Raw genomic sequence first — 20,621 nt, forward strand, 5'->3', positions numbered from 1 at the left:
ACTGAGGAGAGATATAGAGATCTATAAAATCCTGAGTGGAGCAGAACAAGTAAAAAGCATATGGATTATTTACTCTTTCAAAAAAGTACAGAAAGTAGGTGACATGCCACGAAGTTATTAAGTAGTATATTTAAAACAAAATAGGAGAAAATGCTTTTCAAACAACATATAGTTAAGCGCTGGACCTCCTTCCCAGAGCATGTGGTAAAAGCAATTAGTGTAGCTGGGCTTAAAAAAGAAAAGTTTAGACAAGTTCCTGGAGGAAAAAAATCCATAAACTATTATGAAAGTAGACCAGTAAGCGGCATAAATTTACTACTTTTTTGGAATCTTGCCAGGTACTTATGGCCTTGATTGGAAAGAGGATACTGGATTTGATAGAGTTTTGGTCTGACTCGACTTGACAGTTCTTACATTCTTATGTAATGCTTCCTGGTGAAGAGCCCTCAACCTCCACAAAGTCTACTGAAATGATGTTTTCACCAGCTTTCGAGGAAAACGGTGCAAGATTATGAAGAAAACTTTATTCAGTCAGCTTGTTACGTGAGCACAGAGCTCTTATATGCACACACACACACAAATCTTGTATGTTTTACCGAAGGCTGGAACTCCGCTTCCTTTTGCGATTCGATCGCCCTGAGCTTTGATGATGACTCTCCAGGTTCAGCTGCCTCTCATAGGGAGACAGGACAGTGCTGTGGAGACAAAGGAGCAGGGCTGGATGATTCAGTTGGCACAATGCTCCACAGAAATCTGCAGAACAAGAAAGGTATATACCTCTGTAAAGTGACTTCAGGATTACAATCATGTGCCATCAAAAGAAAAGGAAACAGTTTATTCCTATACAGAACTTTAACAAACTGCAATAACCAAGAAAAATACAGTAAAACTGAAAACCTAGTACAAACAGTAAAAAAAACACAAGAAATGTACATCAGCATCTTGTCTCCGAAAGTAGCCAACCTAGATTAGTAGAAGTACCCAGCAATTCTGGAACGCATTGCCACGTAACCTAACAGCGACCTATGAACTGACCAACTTCCGCAAACTGCTGAAGACCCATCTCTTCGACAAGATATACCACAAAGACCAAAACATGTGAAATCCCCACATATATCTAGTAATGTTAAGAATGCCTTATATCACTATCATGTTTTCCATTACCATGCAACCAAAAATGTCAATTCTCCTCTCATTTCCACTATCCATGATATATTGTAAGCCACATTGAGCCTGCAAAGAGGTGGGATAATGTGGGATACAAATGCAATAAATAAATAAAATAAATAATACATCCTAAAAGGAAGATACACTATCTATTGTTCATTCCCAGCCATAAGAGGCATAGTTCCCCCAAGCCTACCTAGCTACTAGTCCTTAAAATGGGCCTGTGCTCCAGAAACTGGTTCAAATTGGTGTTAAACCCAGTCACCCTACAGGCAAGGGCTAGTATCTAATTTGGAACGAAGGCTTAAGCCTGGATTCATTTTTAAAATGCTTCTTGTAGTCAAAATAATAACGGGAAAAGTATGAATACTACAAAAGCCCATCAGAGATAATTTTAATTACCATCTAATTCCCCCCCCCCCCCCCCCCCCGCAATGACAATAAAAATGGCTTCTTCTTCCCTCCAAATATATCACTGATTCAGAGACTAGAACAATGCAGTTTAAGTTTGACAATATGTTGCTGTCCTCACGGAAGTCACTGCAGCAGAACTAGAGACATCATGTATGCCACCTATTACTTCTATGACTCAAACAGCACAAAATTAAAAAGCAAGATGAAACAAAATACACAGCCTCTACCAGTTTACAAAGTCCTCCTTGGTATCCTCCTAACACATCATAAGAGGGGAGAGAAGAGAGGACACCTAGCAAAAAGGTGGCCTACTCCAGGCCTTCAACGCTACCCAAGGGCCTAGATTTTCAGAATAACCAAATACATACACTAAGCATAAACCATAATGGGGGTAGACATTCAGTCCATGGCTATAAGTGGCTTAAGAAGCCCTGGATATTCAATGCCAGGCATGTCCAGATTCCAGCACTGAATATCTAGATATGTGGGGTCACCCAGAAGTTAACCGGGCCCTGGCTGAAATTCAAACTGTCCTAACTTTATCCATTTACTTATCCGATTAGCGGACTAAATATTTCCGCTAACGGGTTAAGTTTTGTCTCTGCTAAGATTCCGCCCCTTGTCTGCCCCAGCACTAAGCAGACAGTACCTGGGCAGTCACAGGCCATTTATTGATTGATTGTATATAAAATAAAAATCAATCAATCTCTATGAACATGTCAAACAAAGCGGTTTACAATATAGGTTCTGCAGAATTAAAATGTAACCTAACCAAAAAATTAAATTACATTAAAAAAGTAAAAAGTGAAGGGGTATGGAGGCTTATTCTATCAACCTATAAACCTAAAAGGCCACCGTAAAAAAGTATATCTTAAGATCCTCCCTGAATTTTTTTATCTCGGTCCCCAAACAAAGATAAGGCTGGAAGAAAATTCCATAGGGCTGGAGCCAAATTTAAAAAATGCAGACTCATGAGGAATCTAACCCTGCTCTAGAAAGTGAAAGTATAACTAGATGATTCTGGTATCTCTTAAGAATTTTAAAATGATACAACTTGGGTGCGTTGGACTCTGCTTTAAGTTTTCAGGCACAAGTTAATCTAGAGGTTAAATCTTTGGTTTTTTTTTCTTTTTATAAATTAAGAAGACAACTATAGCTAATTCACCCTTATTTTTTTCAGCAACGTTATAGGGTCATTGGTCAATCAGTGATACTGTCATCACTGGATTATTGTAATGTGCTATACACTGGTTTAACAACAAAACTTGCTAGGAAATTGAGATTAGTGCAGAATACGGGCTGTAAGCTTAATTTTTCCAAAATCTAGATTTAACCACATGACCCCTCCGTTGCTGAATTTGCATTGGCTGACCGTAGAACTGTGTGTTAATGTTAAGATATGTTTGGTTTCTAAGACATTGGTTGGAAATGTACCAGAAAATTTTCCTTTGTTCACTGATCCTTTGGGCAGGCGGTTTGGATGACGTAACCTTGAACTTTTATCTTTATGTTTTCCACCTGCTAAAGGTGCGCAATATAATCATATTCATCAAGGATCTTACTGTTATTATGCAGTCAAGGTTTGGAACTCAATTCTTTACATATTTGCCATAGTCCATCTTATGAAAGTTTTAGAAAGACAGTTAAGATGTGGCTGTTTGAAAAGTTTTTAGAATGATAGAGAGCTTGATTTTTATATAAGGATGTAACCTTGATGTATTATGTAACGTAGGAACCCCGCTTTGAATTTTAGAAATGAGGGAGTTAGCGAGATAGAAGGACTCTGGTATAGCATAGCAAAGAATGTGAGGGGCAGTACGGGATTAAACTTAAAAACTTTAAGGGCCATAACTACCATAAATCCAATCATATTTCTAAATATTATAAGGGACTTCATTGGTTGCCTATTGAGGCCAGAATATTTTTTAAATGCTCCTGTGCATCATATGAGGTGCTAAATGGGGATTGGCCGGAACATCTATTGGATCTTTTGGAATTTACTACTCTGAACATACAGAGATTACACAAATGTCAACCATTCGCACTGCCATCTCCAAAGGAAGTGAAAAGATTCACCTTTTTTGAAAAATTGCCGGCCTTTTAAGCCCCCAAACTGTGGGAAAAAAGTACTGTCAGATTTGGATATGACGATTATTTTTATTTTAGGTACGTCATGCTATGGCGGCCGCAAGGATTATCTTGGCTGCTCTTTGGAAATCCTCTCAGGTCCCTTCTTTGATCAAATGGCTTAATAAGTTGTGGTACATCTGTGAAACGGAGAGGCTTTGGGCCGTGCGTAATAAAACCATGACTAAGTGGGAGGCCAGTTGGGAACCTTTTACATCTCACTGTAAGTGTTAAGAAAATGGTGGGGGGGGGTGGGGGAGAAGGGGGGGACATGTGAAGAAAATTTCTTGTTATAAAACTTAGAAGTATGTTGTTAGTTATCTAAATGTATTAGAGAGATTATGCGGTGCATTGTTTTATATAGATACTAGTAAAAAAAGGCCCGTTTCTGGAGCCAATGAAACGGGCGCTAGCAAGGCTTTCCTCTGGCCCCCCACCCAACGCACCTTCGTTGTTAGTGACGCCATTGCGCCGCCGTGGCCGCCGTCGATGTGTGACTCTGGCCCCCCCACCCAACGCACCTTCATCGTCAGTGACGCCATTGCGCCGCCCTGGCCGCTGTCGATGTGAGTGAATTGCTCCGCCCTCAACATCATTACGTTTGATGCGAGGGCGGGGCCCCGAGACTGTGATTTTTGTGGCTTCAGAGCTTCCAACTTACGAACCTTGGCTTCAGTGACGTCAGACAATAGAACGTTGAGGGTGAGTTTTATATATATATATATAGATATGTTGTGAGCTTATGTTGATGGCTCTGTAATTTCTCTCAAATACTTCAATAAAGACTTTATAAATTTTAAAAAACTGTACTTTTTAGAGTAATTATTTAATTTTTATTGAGGTTATTGTTTTTTTCGCTATGATCTATTTATGTAATTCCCAAGGACTGTACCTTGGTCTCTTAACTTTTAATTGCTTAGAACTTGTGGTTATAGCAGTATAGAAATGTGATGTAATAATATTATTATTATTTACATGGCTTAAATGCTGCTGAATATTGCAAGCTCAGCAGGGTTTAACCAGACAGAAGCCTCTCCTGCTCCGTTAAACCCTTTTGGATATCGGGCTCTTTGTTTTTATCCTGAAAACCACATGTCCATGGCACTTAAGGACCAAAATTCCCCATTCCTGGATCTGGAGGGAAAGCAGGAGAACCAAGAAAACAAAAGCACTTTTCCCAGGGGAAATTACCAAGGGCTGAATCGCATCACAATGTAGCCCAGTCTCTTCAAATGACTGTATACCTGGAAAAAACAAAAAGAAGTCTCTTGAGTTTAAACTGACACTGAACTGCCCTTAATCTTGGTCATGGATATTTTACCAGATATAGTTATAAGTTGGCATGTCAGTTTCAAAATGGTTTTCCCTCACGTATAAAGTTAGATTATAGGTCCCCTGGGATAAGGAACGTCTGATTTTTTCCCTGAATGTAACTTGACTGCGACTAAATTTAGTCGCTTGGACCGGCACTTGGCATCTACTATAATAAAACGCTCCCTCAACGTTCTGAGGACACTGACGTCACTGCAGGAAAACACACACCAGTTCGTAACTTCATGGTGGTGAAGCCATCCAACTCACCATGTCTGTGCCCCGCCCTCGCGTCAAACGTAGTGACGTCGAGGGCGGAGCACAACTTCACAACAGTACGACGTGACGGCCAATCACCACCCCTCACCCTTAACCCCCCCCCCCCCAAAGTTCACAACACCACCACCCAACACCCCCCCTAACATGTTGCTACCGCTCAACACATCCAACCCCCCCCCCAGGTCAAAACACCCACTGCTCCACCCCCCCCCAACGGCGCAACACCCAATGCTCCACCCTCACCCCCCACAACAGGTCGCCACCGCTCACACCCACCCTCTGTCCTACATCAGCAGAGCGCCACTTCCCCCCCCCCCCCCCCCCTCCGTCACATAGAAAACCCAATTTTAAAAAGTTCAGCTCGAAAAACGTTTTCACGCACCAATTGGGGACCCGCAGCCAGCCATGGGTTCTGAGCTGGGCATCTGCTCCTCCTCTCAGCGGTGATGTCACTGCCCCTGGACTGGAGGAGTACCCCGTAGCAACGTCAGAGGAGGACTCCTCCTCTCACGTCGCAACGGGGTACACCTCCAGTTCAGGGGCACTGACGTAAACACAGAGAGGAGGAGCAGATGCCCAGCTCACAACCCATGGCTGGCTGCGGGGCTTCCATTCCTTCATTAAACCAATTTCGCAGGTTAACTTTTTAAATTCTGTTTCTATATTACACGGGGGGGGGGGGGGGGGGGGGGGAGCGGCGCTCAGCTAATGTACAACACGCGGAGGGGGGGGAACGCCAGCGACCTGTTTGGGGGGGGGGGGGGATGGTGGTGCACTGGCTGCTGCCACCTTGGGGGGCGGGGCAGTGGTGTGCTGGAGCAGGCTCTCACAGGCTCTCGAGAGCCGTTTGTTAAGTTTTTAAGAATTTTGGGAGCCAGTTCTCCATGGCTACTTTAACAAATGGATCCCAAAATGTGGGCTTGGGCCCCTCCTGAATTCTCTTTTACTTTGCTGGCGAGAGAGAGCCCCATGTTAAGAATTTACCAGCACATCCCTGGGGGGGGGGGGGGGGGCCACGGTGCATCACTGGCTGCTGTCACCTCGGGGGGGGGGGGGGGTCACACACCCAGGAAAACCTTGCTAGCGCCCGTTTCATTTTTCTCCGAAACAGGCCTTTTTAACTAGTATTCTATAAACCATGCGGAAATTTAGGCTTATTCTATAAATATTAAAAATGAAAGTGTACTTTGTAGAATAAGCTTCGATTTCCATATGATATATAGAATTTAGTCCTATGTGACCACATACATTTGTTCTTCGGCATACCTGGTACTGGAGCAGGGTCACAGTCCTGTGGGACAGAAGCTTCTCATATGCTTCCTGAATGGACAGAGGCAGCTCCCTGTACAAGAGCTGAATAGAACCCTGGGAAACCAGAGACAGATCTGCAGATTACATGGTTGATATTGTAATAGTCACAATTTCAAAAGGACCGATAATTTGAACCCAAATTTCTACTGAACAGGTTATTATATATCTGTTTTTAAACCTCTAACAGAATCCAGCAGAAGCAAGCACATCCCTGAGCTCTGGAGTAATGGCCAAACTTCAAGCTCACTGTTCGTCCTTTGGGATCCTTGCCCAACATATTTCTCTAAGCCCCATTTCTCTTTATGCCCTTTCTATATTAAGAAAGTTTCTTACCTGTTATAAATCAAAACATTAAGCTGTCCTACATTCTCTGGACACTAGCATCCTCTCTCAAACCTTCCTTCCCTCTCAGAAATTCTCCATCAGACACAGCCTCACTTCAAAGTTCATTTTTCCAGACTTAAGCAAATCACCTTCATCCCTGTCACTTAGCCTCCTCTTTCCATTTCCCTCTTTTTGGTAAACCAGCTGCTATCATCCTTTCTGACCTCATAGCTGTCTTTGATAAGGTGGCCCCCATTTTCACAAGTTTTACATCTATTATTTTACTGATGCCACCTGTCTCTCTTAATCCTCAAACAAATGCTGGGAGGCAATGATCTGCAAGTAAGCAAAGCAGAAAACACAGAGCAGACCATCAAGTGTAGAAGCAGACGGTTTATTAAAACAAGTACCCGAAAGTGGCCTCGTTTCACCCCAAAAGGTTGTTATTTATAATTTTAGTATAGAATGTTTGGATTTATTGATATATTTACTTGTGTGGTCATTCTTCATCATTTTATGCAGTTTTTTTTTTGGTATTCGCAACCTTTTTTGAGTAACTCCTGGGTTTGTACTTCATTATTATTATATTTCCCATAGTGTACCGCACTTCCTGTTATGTTATCTACACCACTGGAATGCATTCTCAAGATGGCCACTGGAACGCATAAGATTTTTAAAACAATTTTAATGGGGGGGGGGGGGGGGTTCCTGTGTTTTTTGACAAAATATAGCACTTTCAGGTCAGCAGACCTAGCTGTACCTAATTTTATTATTAGTTCTGAAGTTTCTAAAAAGATAGATGTAATTTGATATTTTAGATCTTTTTAATTGACATTTTAGGTTCACATAAGTGATTTTCAGGTAGAATTTCTCGCATTTGTTTCTGAGAATCCATATCTTTGTGATAGATCATTATTGTTTTTTAAGAATTTTTGCATTGTAACCTTTCACCTCAGCAGGAGACATAAAAGCTAGTACTATTCCACAACATGGCAGATTCTTCATTTCTGCCTATGGAGTAGAGATGCTGCTGCTCAGAAGAAAAAGTCCTGTATTTGCGAGTACTTTTTAAGCCAATACACTTTTAGTGTTTTAATACTGTTTTAAGCTATTTATGCCTTCTTAAGATAAAGATTTCTTTTAAACTCTTATGTTTCAACTATTTTTATTATTAAATAACTGCATAACAAAGACAAACTTGTAGGTACAATTGCAGTCTGTACAACCCAGGAGAAGTTCAACAAGTCATATATCTCCAGAATATTTGCCCATAACAATCCACTCTCCCATAAACATTACTAGAGCGCCCTCACCTGAGTGGAGCCCTACTTGAATTTAACAACCCAAGATAAACCCCCATCCTAAGAGTTGCCCCCCCCCCCCCCGAAAAAATCAGCAACCCAATGCCTACCTCTGTCTAAATCCCCGCCCCCCAAAACACTAAACCCGCTACATACTGATTCTATTACTGTCCCCAACCTGACCATTACCTTTAAGTTCTTAAGGCTCTCCTATAATAATGGGAGCTAAACTAAAACGCAAATAAAATATCATCATCCAATCCCAACTCCGCCCCCCTCCCCTCCCCCCCCCCCCCCCCCCCCCCACCTAAACTCTTTTAAACTCTTTATTTTTAGGCTGTTTTGGATAGAATTTTGCTATTAGGGGAAAGTGTGTTCTAGTTCCCCTTTAGGTATGTGTCCTTTTTGGTGCCACTTTTACATGTGTATATAAATATGCTTGAGAACCTTATATGATTCACTCTGTCTGCAGTCCAAAAATCAAAGGAGAAGGTCAGGCCTCACGAGTGAGCAACAAGTGAGGCAAAAAAAAAAGGATGAAGAATTCAAGGGTGGAATATAAAGCCTTTAATCTCGTCAGCAAATCCAAACGCCTAATATATAACAGACTCGACATGGCCGTGTCAAAGTATCCGTAACATTCACTGATGCAATGGTATTGAGTATATGAATATAGGGTTTACCTATAACATCTGGTGTTTGACAGCAATAGTGCAAGAGAACAAGCAGCGTTTCGCATGCAAATGTCTGTATCCATGCACTGATGCTTCCATTTCACTCTAGCTTGCTCTGTTGCGATTATAGTCAGTTTATGCACTATTTATGTGGCTTGTTCCTTTGCATGCCAAATAGTTGTGGTTGTTTTATTCAGGTCAAATTTTATGACTGTACAGTTATATTATTTCTATTTTATGTTTAACTAGCCGTTGAGCCCGTTAAAACGGGCTGGTGGGTCGCCGCCCCCCCCCCCCCCCCGAGTTCGCTGCCCCCGCCGCCCTTCCACCCGGCCGTCTCTTCGCTATTCAACTTACATCTCCGCAGCAGGCAGAGATCAGCTGAGCTCTCGTCGGCCTTCCTTCTCTGCCTGTGTTCCGCCCTCGTGTGACGTAACATCAGCAAGGGCGGGACACAGGCAGGGAAGGAAGGCCCGACGGCAGCTCAGCTGATCTCTGCCTGCTGCGGAGATGTAAGTTGATTAGCGAAGAGACGGGCCGGGTGGAGGGGTGGCGGCAGCGGTGACTCCGGGGGGGGGGGGGTACCAGTGGCGGCGACCTCGGGGGGGGGGGGGTAGCGGTGGCGACCTCGACGGTTCCCTCCCCTTCGCGCAGTTTCTCTCTCTGTCCCGCCCCCCCCCCCCGTCCTCACGTATTGACGCGGGGGCGGGACAGACAGGGAAGTCTCTACTGCGCATTTGCGAGTGAGTACGGTCACTCGCCGTTTATATGTTTGATTTTATCTGTATGTTTTATTTTGAAATTATTTTTGATATGATTTAATATTCATTTGTATGTTTTTAATTCATTTATATGTCTGGACTACAACTCTGATGCAGACTTTTGGGCAAAACGTAGACACTTGTTCTAATAAGCCATCTACTTCTATACCTGCTAGTCTGCTCCATGTTTTGCTGCTTCTCTAAATCCTCTTTACTTGTCACCCTGGGACCCCTCTTCTCTGCATGCTTTCTCTTGCATCTCTCTCTTCATGCTTTACTCAAACGCTGCCCCAAACCATTTCTGCAAAATGCTTACACATTCCAGCAGGTAGACTGCTTCTTCCGGCAACAGGCATTGTTTCCCCTGCTCCATAAATCCCATAGTTTGCCAAAACTTGCCCTGAGAAGAAAGGATAAGAAGGGCATTTCAACCGCACAGCTGCCACCCTGACCAACATTTCTTCACCAGTAAAAACAAGCTGCAAACATCCCTACCATGCATCTGAGTAACAAGAACCCAGGAACAACACTTACCGCAGGAGACTGCAGCTCCACGAGACTTTCTCGAGGCCTCCACTCGGCTTTCACCAAGTTCCCGCTACAAAACAAAACCAAAATTGTGAAAAGAACTTCACAAGCCATTCCTGATGTCTCACCCCAGAACTGGTCTGGCATTTCTTTTCTCCCCACTCCACTAGGATGGGTTACTTACAGGCGCTCCACTCGCTCCTCTGACAACAACTGCCACTCCTCCTCCTGGCACAGCCGCAGCTTCTCTTTCTGCTCTTCCGAATTATCAGGAAGAAATTCCTTTGGGCCATGTGAACGCTGAGGGAGATTGCAATTCCGAGTTCGAGCACTGTGCAGCTCAGCTGGGCTGGAAAAGAAATCAAACTATTACTAATGGTTTTGTCTTCTTATAGAGCTCCTATTTCCTGCTTTTTAAGAACAGTGTGTTGAACACTTATTTCTTCACTACAAACCAATGGTCATCACAAACGCCTGCAAAAGAACCTCATTCCTGACCTGTAGGTCCCAGCTCCACTACCAAACTCTACACAGCTTTACCTCGGTCTTAGGCACTGCCGCCACCATCCTCTTTACTTCCAAACTGCCTCTCTGAAGCTTTAAGAAAAAAAAAAATGCTGATACTGGTTAGAGTTTACGATCTAATTTATTTAATTTAGCTCATGCCTTCTCAATAGTAGACACAGGGTGGATTAGGTACTTTCTTATCCTCAAAGGGCTTACAGTTTTATAGCTAGAGTTGCTAATAACACGTTATTTTACTAATACGCACATTAACAAAACGGGAGCTGGCCAGACTTCTACGGTCTATGCCCTGATCATGACTGAATAGATAGGGATGGGCTGGAGTGTCAATTTTAAGGGGCTTCGACATTAGCTTCAGAACTTTTAGTACAAGAAGAGTGCTGGTCAGACTTCTACGGTCTGTGCCCTGAGAAAGGCAGGGACAAATCAAGCTCAGGTATACATATAAAGTATCACATACCATGTAAAATGAGTTTATCTTTTTGGGTAGACTGGATGGACTGTACAGGTCTTTATCTGCCATCATTTACTATGTTACTATCCTTAGCATTTTAGGAACTGTATCTGTAAGTTTGTCTTGGAGCAAGTCTTGGAGCAATGGAGGGTTATGTGACTTTCCTAAGGTCATAAAGAGTTTCCAGAGCTAGATTAAGGCATAGGCAAACTAGGCACGTGCCCTGTCAGATGTGCTCAGGATTCAGGAGGCTAGGATTGCCAACTATATGGATTTTTTGCAGGATTCTAAAAATTTGTGAACTCCCTGTCTCAAAGTCAGACGAATGGTTAAGCTCCTCAATGCTCCCTCCTTCCAGTACAGTGGTAGGATCCAGCCAATGGGAAGGCTTCAAGTCACAGGAGGGAGGGTCTGGGCTGCACTGTGAAGGAAGATGAGCTCTGCACAGAGTCTCTGGAGAGAATCAATGGAATTTGTGAGTGTTTGGGGGGAGGGTAGAGGCGTAGCTAGGTGGAGCACTAGGGGAGAGACCACTCCCCCAAACAGACTTCTGACAGCACCATCAACTATTTTTCAGGCGGTCCATCGCACCTAAGCAGTGCATCTCTCCGCTCCCCCTGGTGTCACAACCTGGCTACACTTCTGGGGGGAAGAGATTGTTGAAAAGGAGTAGGACTGAAGAATGGGGGGCAAGTGAGAGGGGTCCTGCTGTTGGCTGAGGAAAAGAACTGGCAAGAAATGCCAGAATTTTTCATAACGGTGGGCAGACCCAGCAGGGGGTGGAGGGTACTGCCTAAATTAGCACATAAGCAGCAGGACAACACCAGAAAAGAGAGCTAGAGAGTGCATGCACTTATGTGTGTTTGTGTCCCTGGTGAGGAATGGGGAAGTTCACTGGTACAAACATACCTGTGCACATACTAAGTGAAGAGAATTTACCCGGTTAACTATGAAATTACTTGGGTAAATTCCTTTGAACACTGGCCTAATACTTCCTCTACTCTGCCTATATCCTTTCAGAAGCATCAAAAACTAAGCTTTTGCTTTTCACATGTAAAACTTGGTAAGTTTATATCTTGGAAACATAGAGGGGCATAATGGAAAGGGGCACCCAAGTTTTCCTGAGGACGTCCTCGCAGGACGTCCCAGCGAGGGGGCGGGAAAACCCGTATTATCGAAACAAGATGGGCGTCCATCTTTCGTTTCGATAATACGGTCGGGGACGCCCAAAATGGCAAAATTTAGGTCAAGCTTAGAGATGGTCGTCCCCGATTTTCGGCCATAATGGAAACCGAGGATGCCCATCTCAGAAACAACCAAATCCAAGCCATTTGGTCGTGGGAGGAGCCAGCATTCGTAGTGCACTGGTCCCCCTCACATGCCAGGACACCAACCGGGCACCCTAAGGGGCACTGCAGTGGACTTCAAAAATTGCTCCCAGGTGCATAGCTCCTTTACCTTCAGTACTGAGCCCCGCAACCCCCCCCCCAAAACCCACTCTCCACAACTGTACACCACTACCATAGCCCTAAGGGGTGAAGGGGGGCACCTACATGTGGGTACAGTGGGTTTCTGGTGGGTTTTGAAGGGCTCACATTTTCCACCACAATTGTAACAGGTGGAGGGGATGGGCCTGGGTCCGCCTGCCTGAAGTGCACTGCACCCATTAAAACTGCTCCAGGGACCTGCATACTGCTGTCATGGAGCTGGGTATGACATTTGAGGCTGGCAAAAAAATGTTTTTAATTTTTTTTTTTTAGGGTGGGAGGGGGTTGGTGACCACTGGGGCAGTAAGGGGAGGTCATCCCCTATTCCCTCCGGTGGTCATTTGGTCAGTTCGGGCACCTTTTTGAGGCTTGGTCGTAAAATAAAATGGACCAAGTAAAGCCGTCCAAGTGCTAGTCAGGGACGCCCTTCTTTTTTCCATTATCGGTCGAGGACGCCCATGTGTTAGGCACGCCCTTGTCCTGCCTTCGCTACGCTTCCGACAGGCCCCCATGAACTTTGGTCGTTCCCGCAACGGAAAGCAGTTGAGGACGCCCAAAATCAGCTTTCGATTATGCTGATTTGGGCGACCCTGGGAGAAGGACGCCCATCTCCTGATTTGTGTCGAAAGATGGGTGCCCTTCTCTTTCGAAAATAAGCCTGATAGTCCCTTAAATCTCACTCTTGGCCAGTCCAACCTTGGAATATCTGGTTTGTACTAGAGATCATGGACAGCGAAAATAACTTGACAGCTCTGCAGCAGTGGGCTGAGAACCAGGGAAGCTGGACAAGTTACCCAGTCCTATTTTTGAACTTACATCCCAATTCATATATAGTCCCTGATACTACCAACTGAAAATAGCACTTCAGATCCTATAACGTACCAGGATAGGGTTGCAGAAATCCAGGACTGGCTCAAAATTTCCCTCCTAGAACTAACTTGGCAGCTCTCCAGCTCCGACCATTAAACCTCTCCATTCAAAGCATGTGCTTGCACAGTATAACTAGGCTGTGTACTTTTCGCTACTAGTTCTGGAGAGGTGAAGGTAGTGAGGGAGGGGTCCCTGGTAGGGGAGCCCGCAAATATATGTTTGCCTTGCCTAGGGCCCGGTATAGTATTAATCCAGCCCTGGGAGCGTCAGTGGGATTGGAACCTGGCTTCTCTGGTTCTCAGCCCACTACTCTAACCACCAGGCTGCTGCACATATGTCCTAAAGTGGGACCCTCAAATCACCACATTGAAGTATGCACTTAGCAAAGCAAAGTAAGAGTAAAAGTGATAAATAAGGTGCAACACAATTTCTTGTACCAGGCAAGGCATGACATTTATCACTAAAGAGTTGCACAGGGACAGAAATCCAACCCGTCCCCACTGGAATCCAACCCATCCCCATTCTTCCCCGTAGGGAATCTAACCCATCCCAGCCCGTTCCCATAGGGAATCTAACCCGTCCCCACCCATCACCACAAGAATTTAACCTGTCCTCACCCAGTCCTGCAAGAATTTAATGGTACATTAAAAAATTTGCTGTCGTCGCTCTCAGTCTCTCTCTGGGTTTGAGCCGTAGCACTGCAGGCAAGGAAGGAACGGAAGTTGGAACAATCTGGTGCACACATGTAAGACTTCTCTGATTCACTGACACTGTGTGCACGCGGCAGTAGGTCAGGTGACATCTGATGCTCGTGCCTATGTCAGAGCTGAGGTCTGCGCATCAGCATGGGAGCAGAGAGGATTAATAGTACCATAGTAAATGACAGCAGATAAAAACCAGATCGGTCTATCCAGTCTGCCCAATAGTCACACTCATTATCAATTCGTGATTAAATCAACAATGAATGTGATATTATATACTTGATTATGGTCTTTCTGTGGCATTTCTGGGACATATATAGAAGTCCGCCTGGCCCTATCCTTATATTCCAACTGCTGGAGTTGCCCTCGAAGCCCACTCCAGCCTATTCATCTTCTCATTTGCAGGACACAGACCATAAATGTTTGTCCAGCACTATCCTCACGTTCCAGCCACTAAAGTTGCTGTCTAAACCGTTTCCAGCCCATCCAAAACCAGACTGCCATATATGACACACAGACTATACAGGTCTCCCAGTATCAGCCCTAGCTCATCACAGCCAGAGTCACCATCTAAGTGTCACTCGACACATCCACACACAAGCAGCCATTTTTAATGTTTCTTATAACTTCCATTTTCTAATTAGAGATTCTCTGTGTTCATCCCATGCCTTTTTGAATTTCATCACCATTTGTATCTCTACCACCTCCTTAATGGAGACTTTCCACATCTGTGCTGTTAAAGCAAAGAGGAGGAGACAGCACGCAAAGAACTTGGTACTCAGTAGGTGAGAGGCTGGAGCAAGTGCACCTTACACTTCCATGAGAACCCCACAGGAACTGCTTCCGTCCCCACGGGAACCCCGCAGGAACTGCTTTCGTCCCCACGGCAACCCCGTAGAACTGCTTCCGTCCCCACGGCAACCCCACAGAACTGCTTCCGTCCCCATGGCAACCCCACAGAACTGCTTCCGTCCCCACGGCAACCCCACAGAACTGCTTCCGTCCCCATGGGATCCCCGCAGAACTACTTCCGTTCCCGTGCAGGTCTCTATTTATCACATACATGCTTCTTGGATGTTATGAACATTGCAAGTTCTAATAAACATATCCAGTGTGACCAAACCCACCTCAAAACAGTACCAAGGGAAGGCATCTGTGAAACAGAATTTGCCAGCGCCATGAAAAAGATGAAAGCTCTGCACCCAGGCAGTGAGGAGTTTGTAGTTCCTAACTTCATATATTATGATCATCACTAGAATCTTTCACCTTCTTTAATTCAATCTCTCTGGTCGTCATTTTCTATGCCTATTTCTAGTTTTTGTTCCTGGCTGGTGCAAAAGAGATCATTAAGTTCTCCCAAGAAAAGAATGAGCCACTTGTTGGCAAGGTTGTGGATAATTACAATGTCCTCTTTGGGAAATAAGCCACTTTGAGTCCACATGGCACCAACAGTAGCATCTCCAGCTGCATCACTCCATCCTCATCTAGCAATCTAGGCAGAAAAAAGGACACCTGCCTCAAGCCCTCTTTCCTTTGCCTCCCACCTTGCTGCTTTCTCCACTATGACTGGTGCCATATGTATTACAAATTATCACATATTATTTAATGTAATAAGACCCATGTGTTTAATGTTATCTTTCCTGTTACGAGTGTATCCCGTAGTTAGGTTCCATCAGGACAGTCACTAGACAAACTATGCCTCCATCTCCACAATTAAGAGTTGCTGTCTAAAGCGAGGCGCACCCTAGTAGTCACAGAAGCATATACTGTACTAAAGCTGTGGGATTGTTGGTGGGGAATTTCAGGTACGAGTTTGCCGGATAAGGAGGAGAGAAGCTTAGCTGAGATTGGGTGGCAGAGCCGGTGGTGGGAGGCGGGGATAGTGCTGGGCAGACTTACACGGTCTGTGCCCTGAAAAGGACAGGTACAAATCAAGGTAAGGTATACACAAAAAGTGGAACATATTGAGTTTATCTTGTTGGGCAGACTGGATGGACCGTGCAGGTCTTTTTCTGCCGTCATCTACTATGTTACAGATGTTTCATGTGACCTTGGATAGTCACTGCACCCTCCATTGTCTCAAGTACCGCTAAATCCCACCCTATGCCCGTTCTGCTCAGAGTTTTGCAAAGTGATATGATGCCCACCTCCTTAAGACAGTCCTGGGTCCAGTGTGTTTTTTTTCTAGCAAAAAAGGTGCTGGTACTCAAATGTTAGGCCACCCTTCAGGAGTGGGGTGATCACTGAGGGACCCATCCCATAATAGCCAGGCCTCCTGCAACCAGTCACAGAATTTATTACAAGATAAAATTGGTGTGTAGAGAATGAGCTCTATTATTAAAACTTAGGGTCCATGGGTCAATTATTAGCAGAAAATTGAAAAGGTGCCGCATAAAAAAAAAAGCCCTGCCTGGGTCCATTAATAAATCCATTCTGTTAGCCTGGGATGGGCTCGTGGGAGGAGTCCGGAGTCGGGCATGTCCAGACTAGCAATCTGACAGCTCTGACTAATGGCAGAAGAACCGCTGAGACTGTCCCGGCTTTGGACCTGAGTGTGCTAAATGCCAGAGCCGATTTCTAGTCCCTGAGGGTAGAAGAGTAACAAGCCTCAACCTGCCCGAAGCTCCTCGTGGGGGAAATCAGACCCTGTCCCTCGCCTGCTCCGGCCTCCGTCCGAACCGCGGCGACCGGAAGTAAAAGGAGAGGCTGCACGGAGGAAGCTTTTTACCTCAGCGCCCGGCTCCCACCGAGCGACTCCATCTGCACTGAGAACAAGAAGAGCAAGGAGTTGAGGGGAAATGTCCTAGATTCACGCCGGAGAGTACTAGCGCCTCCCACTCCCACATCAGGCAGACAGAGAGAGTTCCGCTGTGTCCTACCAGAAAAAGGCAGTAGGCCACTGTCCAAGCAGGTTGGAGAAAGAATAGGATACGGCATGAGCCTATCTGGCCCATTATGTGGGCTGAAGCCAGTAGGCGGGCTTGCTGTTGTTTTGGGTGACTCAATATGGCGTAGTTCATTTGTAAGAAGTCTAAAGCTGTTGTAGTTGGATAGACAGTGCCTTAAAAAGTGGAGGATAAATGATTTTTATTTATTTATGTGAAAGGTTCCCATATGTAGATGTATATAAAATGTAAAATCACTAAAACAGCATAAAAAATATTTTAGCCGATACAAACAGCAGTAATAAACTCTGTATTTTGTGCTCATTTTTCTACACTGTTCTAACAGAATACAGTAATACATGGCCAAATTTCAGTAAGAATAAGCAGTTTCCTGATGGGTTCATCTTAACCCATTAGTGCCCAACGTTCCCATATGGGAGCTTATTATGGGAACATTGGGCACTAATCGGTTAACTGTTGTAATCTGCCTTAAACTTCTTTCAGTGGGGCACATGGAATCATATGTCATACACCAGAGCCATTACAACACAACAAACATAAAATAACCAGTAAGAAAAAGTAGGGAAAAAAGAGGAAGGGGAAAAGGAAGAATAAATCCAGTGACTATTTGACTGCCACTCACCTAAATAGAGTGAAAAGGCCAGGTTTTTATAGCACATTTAAATTTTCTCAAAGAGAGTTCTGCTCGGATATACAAAGGCAAGTAATTCCACAAAAAAGGAGCAGCAAAATCAAAAGCACAATGCATAGTTGATTCCAGATGGGCTTGTTTAGGACCAGGTAGCACTAGGTGATGATCGTTATAAGAACAAAGAGAACACATCGGTGAATATGGGATCGTGAGGGAGGACGCCAACAGATACACTAAGGGCTGGATTCAGTAAATGGTGGCCAAATCTGAACAGAAAAAAATCGATGCAGAAAGAGCGCTCAAAGTTGAGTATTCTGTATAGAGAAGCACTTAGAGCCTATTCCCAAATTTGAGTGCCAGTGTTTACATCAGCTGAAACCTGGTGTAAATGCTGACACCCAACTCTTTAAATCCAATAGAAAGGACAACATTTTTAATTGTGCAGGGACATATATACTACAGTAGTCTTTATCCCAGGCATCTATTTAACTTAAACACAATGCAGAAGCAGAATAGGTATCAAATCAGGAAACTCTCAACATATTTTCACACATTTTCAAATAACTACTATAAGGATCATCAGAATTCACAGCATCGATGTTGCTATCCAAATCTTCAAAAGCAACGATGTGCAAATCTTCATCGATCCATCATTTAAAATTTTTTTTTAATGATTTAGGTTATCCACTTTTCAGTACACTCCAGAATTGGCTATATAGTAAATTTTGTTAACTTTTCTTTTAAAACAGTCCAAAAAATGTTCAAATCTTTGTTAATAGTACTAATGAGAAACTCTTGGCATTTGGGCACTGAAATGGCAGTATTCTATAAAACCACATGCAGTTTTTTGGAATGTCCCTACCCTGCCCCTAGCCACACCCCCTTTTGAGTTCTGCACTAGGAGACCTAGGCATATGGGGTTACAGAATTGTGAGCACAAATGTGCATGCCCAAAATCTAATTACTGCCAAATAACTGTAATAATTGACTATTGACCTAAATTATTGATCGTTAATGGCTTGTTAGCTAATTAATTCATGCGCACATCTTCGATTCACACTCAAATTTCGGCCCCATATGTGGAGAGTGGAGGAGTACCCTAGTGGTTATTGCAGTGGGCTTTGATCCTGGTGAACTAGGTTCAAGTCCCACTGCAGCTCCTTGACTCTAACCCTCCATTGCCCCAGGTACAAAATAAGTACCTTTATATAATATGTAAACTGCTTTGATTGTAACCACAGAAAGGTGGTATATCAAGTTCCGTTCCCCCTTTTATATGTAGATTCCAGGGGTAAATCAATAACAGTCATAACTGTTGGCACCTAAGTGTTCCCTGAGGTGTGCGTAATTTGTAGTATTCTAAAGTTATGTGTGTACCTCAGACATGCCCATGATCCACCCACCTGAACTTACGTGCTAAGGGGGAAATTCTATAAATGTCGCTGAAAATTCTACACCAAAAAATATCAACACTGAAGGATACTCTATAACAGGTATTCTGGGATTGGTGCCCTTTATAGAATAGCATATAGCACCAGGATTCAAGGCAGCAGAGAGACAGAGCCAGGGCTGCCACAGCCACCACCCCCCACCACTCAGATCACTGCAGCCCCCTCCCCCCCACCACTCAGGCTGCTGCCACCCCTGCCCCCTTACCTTTCTGTGTCTGCTTCTCCCTTTGTCTGTCACTCTCCTGCTCCTGTGTGCCAGGACACGGATTATCATGTTAATGCAAACACCCGAGTCCTGACACATAGGAGCAGGAGAGCGACAGACCAAGGAAACAGAACCTTCTACCTGCGGAAGCACTTCCAGTGCCGGGCCCCCATTTGGAGGCTGAGCCCAGTGGGCCTGCCGAGATTCACACTCATCTTTGGGCTCGAGTTACAACTGAAACCAGGTGTAAATCTCAGCACACAAGTTGGGTGTGGGTCCCCTGAATTCTATAACACTGTGCGCATTTTAAGGGAACACATCAACATGATGATGATCCCACTGGCAAAGTCCTTATCTAATCGAGGCCTCAACCCGTTCATTTATGCAGATGATGTTACAATCTACATCACCTTTAGACATGACTTGACAGAAATAACCAATGAAATCAATGATGGCCTGAACATCATGGACTCCTGGGCAAATTCATTCCAACTGAAACATTGAAAAAACACACTGCCTCATCCTTTCCTCTCAACATAACAAGCACAAACCCACATCCATAAATACCCCAGGACACACCCTCCCTACCTCAGACAGCTTAGAAATACTCAGTGTCACACTCGACCGTAACCTTACTCTTGAGAGCCAAGTAAACTCTGTAATAAAGAAACTGTTTTATTCATTGTGGAAACTCAAATGAGTAAAACCTTTCTTCCCAAGGGAAACCTTTTGAAACATAATACAATCAATGGTCCTAAGTCATGCAGATTATTGTAACGGAATTTATGCGGGATGCAAAGAACAACTCACAAAAAAACTCCAAACCGCCCAAAACACAGCAGCCAGACTGATATTTGGTAAAACACGATTCGAAAGTGCAAAACCCCTCCGAGAAAAGCTGCATTGTCTCCCAATCAAAGAATGGATCTTCTTCGAAATCTGCACCTTGGTCCACAAAATTATCTACGGCATAGTCCCAGGCTATATGATAGACCTCATAGACCTACCAACCAGAAACAGAATCGGATCATCACGATCATACCTAAACCTACATTACCCGAATTGCAAAGGACTTAAATACAAAACAACTTACGCATCCTGCTTCTCCTACATAAGCGCACAACTATGGAATGGACTCCCAAAAGCTGTGAAAACAATCCACAACCATCTAAACTTCAGGAAATCACTAAAAAT

At 44.2% G+C, this 20,621-nt stretch overlaps 1 protein-coding gene across 1 annotated transcript in view; it reads right to left on the bottom strand.

The window, feature by feature from the left end:
* The window catches only part of TSEN54 (tRNA splicing endonuclease subunit 54), a 35,311-nt gene extending 18,011 nt beyond the window's left edge, over positions 1-17,300 (bottom strand). Inside the window, 7 exon segments of the mRNA XM_030208269.1 lie at positions 597-695; positions 4,900-4,952; positions 6,565-6,663; positions 9,986-10,069; positions 10,204-10,267; positions 10,382-10,546; positions 16,963-17,300. Coding sequence (XP_030064129.1) covers positions 597-695; positions 4,900-4,952; positions 6,565-6,663; positions 9,986-10,069; positions 10,204-10,267; positions 10,382-10,546; positions 16,963-17,171 — 773 coding nt within the window. The 5' untranslated portion in view covers positions 17,172-17,300.
* Between the last annotated feature and the right edge of the window lie 3,321 nt (positions 17,301-20,621).

This window comes from Microcaecilia unicolor, chromosome 6 (assembly GCF_901765095.1).
Source record: "Microcaecilia unicolor chromosome 6, aMicUni1.1, whole genome shotgun sequence".
NCBI classification, from domain to species: domain Eukaryota; kingdom Metazoa; phylum Chordata; class Amphibia; order Gymnophiona; family Siphonopidae; genus Microcaecilia; species Microcaecilia unicolor.